Source organism: Etheostoma spectabile, chromosome 19 (assembly GCF_008692095.1).
Source record: "Etheostoma spectabile isolate EspeVRDwgs_2016 chromosome 19, UIUC_Espe_1.0, whole genome shotgun sequence".
Classification (NCBI taxonomy): Eukaryota; Metazoa; Chordata; class Actinopteri; order Perciformes; family Percidae; genus Etheostoma; species Etheostoma spectabile.
In genome coordinates this window covers 15,598,844-15,606,060 of record NC_045751.1, presented here as the reverse complement: position 1 = coordinate 15,606,060, position 7,217 = coordinate 15,598,844, and the positions used below count along the sequence as shown (strand labels likewise).

The following is a 7,217-nucleotide window of genomic DNA, read 5'->3' as shown; positions in this document are numbered from 1 at the left end:
TTTAGAAAACGCTCTTGTGGGTCGTATTAGAGGGTAGCAACAAACCACCTATGTGGCCGTATGGGTTGGAGGACTTGTTGGTCATAACGCTCCCAGATACAGTGATTGATATTCAACCTCGTATACTAGTTCTCCCATTAGTCTAACCCTACGGTTTACTGGTCTATAATTGTCCCGCCAGCTGTAGGAGCTCAGTGCACTAAAACCAGACTGTTGTGAGAGATGACACTAAACTGTCTGTCTGTTCAGGTGATGACATCACGTCCATCCAGCAGGAGATCACCATGATGTCGGAGTGCAAGCACAAAAACATCGTGGCCTACTTCGGCAGCTATCACAGGTGCTGTGTGTTTTCAGCCTGTCCACTGCACATGTGTGGAATCATTCCTGGGATTGTTGGTTAACTGAAATATGTGGAATTTGACTTTTATTTTCCCCACACTGCTGCTGGATTCCTCTCCCACTCTTTCTGGTGCTAAGTTAGATTGTTGGTACAGCAGCTCGTGAATGATACTGTATGTATTTGTGGGCGTTAGTTTGATTTCAGACTATTAGGGAGTGTCTACTTGTGAGTGTTTCTTTTTTTGATGCTGAATGCTTCAACGTTGTCTTTCACAATCCCGGAACAACTGGGAAAAAGGCACAGCAGCTCATGTCAAACACCAAGATAAATGTGTGTCTCTTTCCAGGAACACCAAGCTGTGGATCTGCATGGAGTATTGTGGTGGAGGCTCACTTCAGGATATTTACCACGGTATAAATACAAAAAAGTGTTAGAAATTCTGAATGTAAGCCTTGTATTTACATCCAATTTTAAGATTTTCTTAAGCTCATTTAAAGAACAATGCTGCATTTCCATTTAGAAAAACAGTGGAAATGTTGTTCTTTTGTTTCTTACCCAGAGCAAGGTGAAAAGATCAATTTCGAGTTCACATCTGTGTGTCAGTACAGGGATAATGTGGAATTCATGCCACGTTGGCACAGTGGGAAGAATGGGAAAACTGTTGTTATTCTGTCTTGGGTTAGCCCTATTGCTAACTTGCAGCAATTAGCAAGTGAAAGCATATACAAACACACAGTGTACATCTTATCTTTACTTAGCTTAGCTTCTTTTGTATCTGCTCTTACTTGTTAACCCACTGCTACAAATATGTACTGCAAAAAAAAAGCCAATTTAGGTAATTTAAGTGTGTAGCTACAATGCCCAGGACATGTTAGCCTAGCTTTGCACAAACACAAGAAGCGAGTACTGCAAGTCTAACTCTGTCAAAAGATTTTTAAAAAGCCTCCAGAACAACCAAGCCATCTGTTGTATTCATTGAAATGTCTTCTCTTTACTTGTTTGAAGGTGTAGAGTTATATGTACAGTATGTGAGGCGAGGCGCTGCTTCTACTGTAATTAACAGTAAGCACAGCAAATGCTGCATTCACACCATGTGGCTTTAAGAAAAAAACCTTCCTTTATTCCTACTTGGGAACTTTCACACATAGTTAGCCTCTTTGCTTGTCTTGTAGTCGCACTGTATAAATGGAAATAGCTGGTAAGCATAAATAATCCATTTATTAAAATGTTTGGACCAAATACGAACAAAATGCATGTAGCTAACTTTTCATGACCTGAATGGGCAGATTGTTTCTTTGGATGCTACTGTCAGGGATCGAGGCTTTGCAGCCAGGATTGTTGGCACCTCTGTATTTTTTGTTAGTCCTACATAGCTGCTATCAATGCCTGTGGGATCCTCCCTATGTTCCCGGGGCGTGTGTGTGTCTTGATATTAACTAACATTGTCAGGGATTGGTTAGGGCTGTTTTCCCAGTTCAAATTACAAAAGAACGAAGTGACTTGGCTGTTTTAAATCCAATTTGAAATGAAAAAATATGATCAGCCACTGTGGAGATACTGTACCAATGTCAAAAGTCAAGAAAATTGTCTTGCCCACAACTTTGAATGCATACTGAGGCTGTACAGTAAGCTGTGTATGATTCGATAAAAACTATTTGAAAGATCTCCTAAATGTGTCATATTAAGAGCAAATTGAGGTGAGGAACATAGAACCCTGGGAACATAGATACGCCCCCCCATTCCGGTTTGGGCAATACAAGAATGTTTTAGCCTTGCTTAGCACAAAGAGAAGGACATGTCTCCCCTAGTTTTTTTCAAAAGGAAAATACCCCTTCCATCTGTTATTAAACATTTTGATTTATCAATTTAAGTAAAGAACATTCAGTGTGTAAATAAGACAGCTTTTGAGTTGTTTCGACACATGTTAGCATTGTTTCCACTGATTCCAATCTTTATGCTATGCTAGGCTAAACATGTGCTGGACTATTGCAAGATGCAAGTTGATCTTCTCATCTGACTCTGGGTATGACAGTAGACATTTCTTCCAAAATGTCAGACCATAATCACAACGTTCATTTTGAGACATTAGTATAATTACTGTAACAACAACACTGCACAATGAGCTTTAAAAGGCCAGTTGGATTTATAAATGTGCCTGCAGGCCCTTTGTGCTATTAATCAAACTGTTGTTCTCAGTGACTGGCCCATTAAAGGAGAAGCAGATAGCGTACGTGTGCAGAGAAACCCTCCAGGTAAGGCTCTTTGTGTCAAAGGCAGCTTATGAAATCTTTGAGATACTCTGCTGACAGGATGACTCATGTGTTTTTTTCCCCCAGCCACGGAAGAGCTAAATAGTATTTAACCTCGCCAGACCACTAAATATACTGTTGAGGTAAATGTTGCTGCAGCACAACAGTCTGAAGCAGAATGTGCCAGCCTGTCGGTTGTTTTTTAGTGAGTGACCTGCTCAGATTTTTTGGGTTTGTAGACAGCAGTTAAGTCGGAAGTAAGAAGGAAGATCGCAGAGGATAACTTAGTTTAAAATGTCACGTCTGAGTTTGTCATGCTTATTTAACAACTGTCAACAGGGCAAAAAGATTTCTCTTGAGGAGTGCTAATCTAACGATTGTGATTGATGACAGAGCTGAACAGATTGCTGCCTTTGTATTCGTCATGACAATCATCCGCAATCCAACTTGGTATACAAGCATTCTTGTGTACCTTAGGTTTTGACTTTCCCTTTTCCTCTTCTTGGAAATGTGTTCTGTTCTGTTTCACTTTTCCTTTTCATTCAAAATGTAATTTTATTTTGCAATGTGCGTCAATGTCAATATACATTATTACATTATGTCATATATACTAAGATTAGTTGTTTTTTTTTAAGATTAGTTTTTTTTAAACACTAAATGTATTTGTTAAAACACAACCCTTTAAAACACAAAAGTTACACAATTATATGTAGTAATCCAGCAGAGCAGTACTGGTTGGGTTCAGGTTGTTGGGAGGTAGAGGGGTTAATTGGGGAACTATCCGCCTATGCTTTTCACTTTATAATTGACAGCCATAAAATAAATAATAATAGGATATGTTTTGCACAAAAATATCTGCACAAAGCTCAGCTGATTATTATTATTTGCCTTTTCCAGGGTTTGTATCACCTGCACGAAACTGGCAAAATGCACAGAGACATAAAGGTACTGCAGTTTCTTCAAGTTGTTGCGTTCGAGTTGTGATCATATATTATTATACTGAGGGTGTCCCGTGAAAGCAAGCTTAAATGTGTGTGTGTGTGTGTCTCTCTCTCTGCAGGGAGCCAACATCCTTTTGACAGAGAGAGGAGATGTGAAACTGGGTCAGTGGGGCTCTGTATTGAACACACCACACTCGTGCACATCTTCAATGCTTCTTTAACTACTCATACTCATCAGGAGTACTTAAATTGCCCTCTATAATGGATTATAGTCGCTTAACGCCAGTGTGACTGTCTGTCTCTTCTGTTGTAGCTGATTTTGGAGTAGCAGCAGAGATCAGTGCCTCTGTAGCCAAAAGGAAGTCTTTTATAGGAACTCCCTACTGGTAAGACGAATGAAGCTGCACCCACCTGACCTCACTCAGTGTCTGTCTGTTTAAAGCAACCATGCAGTGTTGGGGTCAACCTATAAGGGTTTTTTGAAGAATGCCACAATACTGTTGTTAGTATGTTTTGGATGTGGGCTGCAACTAGCCAATATTTCTGCCTTACAATAGATACTTTGTCCTTATAGTCTACCCTTTTCTAAAGTTAGAAAAAAGACCAAACTGTTTCAGGGTTTTGACAAAAACGACTCATTGCATGAGTACTCCCGGATTAAATAATGATCTTTCCTCTTTTTATTCCTAGGCAATAAAAAAAAAAACACTATCAAAATGTATGCAATAGATGAAAGCAGAGGGATCTTTAGGACGACTCTGACTTGCATACCTTTTATACAGTTTAGTGTGTGTGTGTGTGTGTGTGTGTGTGTGTGTGTGTGTGTGTGTTGTGTGTGTGTGTGGGTGTGTGTGAGTCTTCTCTCTCTCTCTCTCTCTCTCTCTCTCTCTCTCTCTCTCTCTCTCTCTCTCTCGCTCTCTCTATCTATATATATATATATATATATATATATATATATATATATATATATATCAAATTTACAATAGTATGTATTTATATACAAGAAAAATGGAGTGGCCCTATGATGCTGCCTTGAGAAATTCTATCAATAAATAATTAAGAAATCAGTTAAGAACTTTCCAGTCTTATTAAGTGATCTGACTTTTGAGCAAGTTACACCAGTTAACACAAATTGTGGTAATATTCACTATTTTTATTATTGTCAATAAATCTAATGAAACTACCCTAACCAACAATAAATCTATCTACTAACAAGAGTGTGTATCAAAGCTTGATATATCTTTCTCTGTGCCATATAGCTCCATTGTTTTTAAAAACTATTAAAACACATCAATGAGCCACACTATTGCACTGGGTGACATGTTCCTTCAGTACTATGAACACACACATTGTAGTTTTATTTGGGACACAATCACACATACACCATCTGTAACAATTCAAAATGTTGCTGTACAATTAATTGTCTCCAAAACAATTGCAGTGAACAATATAATTGTCTCTTTCAGTCAAATTTAAAAATATTTATTTATTTATTACTTTTTTAAACAAATTCAAGTTTTGAATGAATTCCACGATACATATTTTGTTTTCATTATATATCATTGTTATGTGACCCAGATAATGTAATAACACATAAACATAGCCTGTAAACAATGACTCTTTATTATCATAAAACATTTTTTCTAACTGTATCCCCCCCTTTATATTATTGTGCCAACAGTTGAAATAATAATAAAAATATATATTGACCAATACTATATATATCACTTATACAATTACAATTTGTCATATGTAAACTACCAGTTACGCACCATAAGACCTTAGCCAATGTTAGCAATTGATTGCGGTTAAAAAAAGAAACCGCGATTATATATATAAAAAAAAAAGTTTTTAATTAAATTGACAATTATGTAATAATTGTTACAGGCCTTCGTTCTGCTGCTGCACTTGATTGAAACTATAGTGGCCAGCTATTTTAGGAAATTACTAAGACTTATCCTAATTAATATTAGTAAATAAAACACTAAAGTATCAATAAAAGGTAAGTGTCTGCTACATACTGTGTACATGTCCTTTTCAGAAATATTGTATCTGATGTTCCTCTCCTCTCAGGATGGCGCCAGAGGTGGCTGCAGTTGAGAAGAAGGGTGGGTACAACCATCTGTGTGATATCTGGGCCGTTGGCATCACCGCCATCGAGCTGGCTGAGCTCCAACCGCCCATGTTTGACCTCCACCCAATGAGGTAATTCAGCACATGCAACATGAACTCAGACAGATAATATGATCCCAAAGCAGAAAGATAAACAGATTAGACTTGTGTTATGTAACATTTTGTCTGCATGATTTGTAATTTTCTCTGTATAATTCCTGGACTGTCACTGCATGTAAACAATTAAGACATTTTCCAGCCCCGTGACATTTAAAACAATTTTTCAGAGCGTTGATGTTGATGTCCAAAAGCAGCTTCCAGCCTCCAAGACTAAAGGATAAAACCAAATGGTGAGTTTGTCTGTCTGTGTTCCTTTTTAAAGTCATATGGCATGTATCAGGGCCAATTGTGTCTCTTTTCTTCTAATCTTATCAATATCATTTTGATGTGCAGTTAATTCACACTTTGTTGCTCCCTGCAGGTCAGCAGGTTTCCATAGCTTTGTAAAGATGTCTCTCATTAAAAGCCCTCGTAAAAGGCCCTCAGCTGAGACACTGCTGCAGGTAAGCTGGCTCTTTATAGCTCCTAAATAATGAATGGCCGTTAACTAGCCATCCGTCTTCATATATATGGTCTATTTATAAATGCATTTTTTTCTATTTTAAATCCCAACGTGTAAAGAGAACTTTCATTCTCTTTTACGAAAATATGAATGTAGCCAAATCAGAATAGATTTTGTGGATATGAACACATAATGCACTCTGAAAAATGGGAACTGAGTTTTCGTTTTTGCAGAAAAGGTCTGTGTTCTAATTCTCCTGTCACACGTTTGACATAATTTCAAATACAGTTTTACCAGTTCTTAAAAAAAAAAAATTATTTAAATGTTCTGATTTTTTGTGAGCAGCTAAAATTAGATTTTTTAACACAGAAAGTCAGGCAGTCTTAATGGTCTAAGTTGCAATCAAGATTTCAATCCAGCACCTGAGTTTTGCTCAGATCTTTGCTCAGATCTTATTTTTTTGGGATCTGCATACTTTTTTTCTCTATACACCTGAAGTACAACCACAATCTCTGGCTGTGGGCCAATGGAAATTGCTCAGGGATCTGAACATTTATCAACAATTAAAATCAGTTCCAGGCTTTGCTGCTTTTTTCTGTGTAATCACTGTCGTCAGATTAATCAATAATGAAAAGTTGCAACCCCAAATCTGAGATGCAAGCGATGATTCAAAAATCTGGAACCAGTTTAGCAATGTCCTTCAAAAGATTAATTAGGGGGTCAGTTAGTGTAGATTTAGCCTCACAGACCTTCCTCCCCAGTGCTGCAAAGGAGGGTCTTGTTAGTCCGCACAACATTCAGGGATGGGAGAAAAACCTGCTTGGGTTTATTGCCATTTCTTTAAACCAATCACAATTGTTTTGGGCAACGCTAAGCACCGGATGGAGCAACGGTGCCTCTGCGAAATAGCCTCGGGAAAGAACTTGTTTTGGTGGATCATGTGTATGCTCAAAAGTTGTTTTAGTGATACAACAGAAAACTCAGATTGGACAGATAGTCTAGCTAGCTGT

The 7,217-nt window shown here is 37.8% G+C and overlaps 1 protein-coding gene across 6 annotated transcripts in view; it reads left to right on the top strand.

Moving 5' to 3' along the window:
• The window catches only part of map4k2 (mitogen-activated protein kinase kinase kinase kinase 2), a 42,856-nt gene that overhangs the window by 16,495 nt on the left and 19,144 nt on the right, over positions 1 to 7,217 (top strand). For all 6 annotated transcript variants that reach the window (XM_032544593.1, XM_032544598.1, XM_032544597.1 and 3 more), the window contains 9 exons: positions 250 to 340; positions 690 to 754; positions 2,540 to 2,595; positions 3,490 to 3,537; positions 3,653 to 3,695; positions 3,847 to 3,919; positions 5,607 to 5,738; positions 5,933 to 5,995; positions 6,127 to 6,208. In XM_032544593.1, coding sequence (XP_032400484.1) covers positions 250 to 340; positions 690 to 754; positions 2,540 to 2,595; positions 3,490 to 3,537; positions 3,653 to 3,695; positions 3,847 to 3,919; positions 5,607 to 5,738; positions 5,933 to 5,995; positions 6,127 to 6,208 — 653 coding nt within the window. The remainder of the gene's footprint in view (positions 1 to 249; positions 341 to 689; positions 755 to 2,539; positions 2,596 to 3,489; positions 3,538 to 3,652; positions 3,696 to 3,846; positions 3,920 to 5,606; positions 5,739 to 5,932; positions 5,996 to 6,126; positions 6,209 to 7,217) is intronic.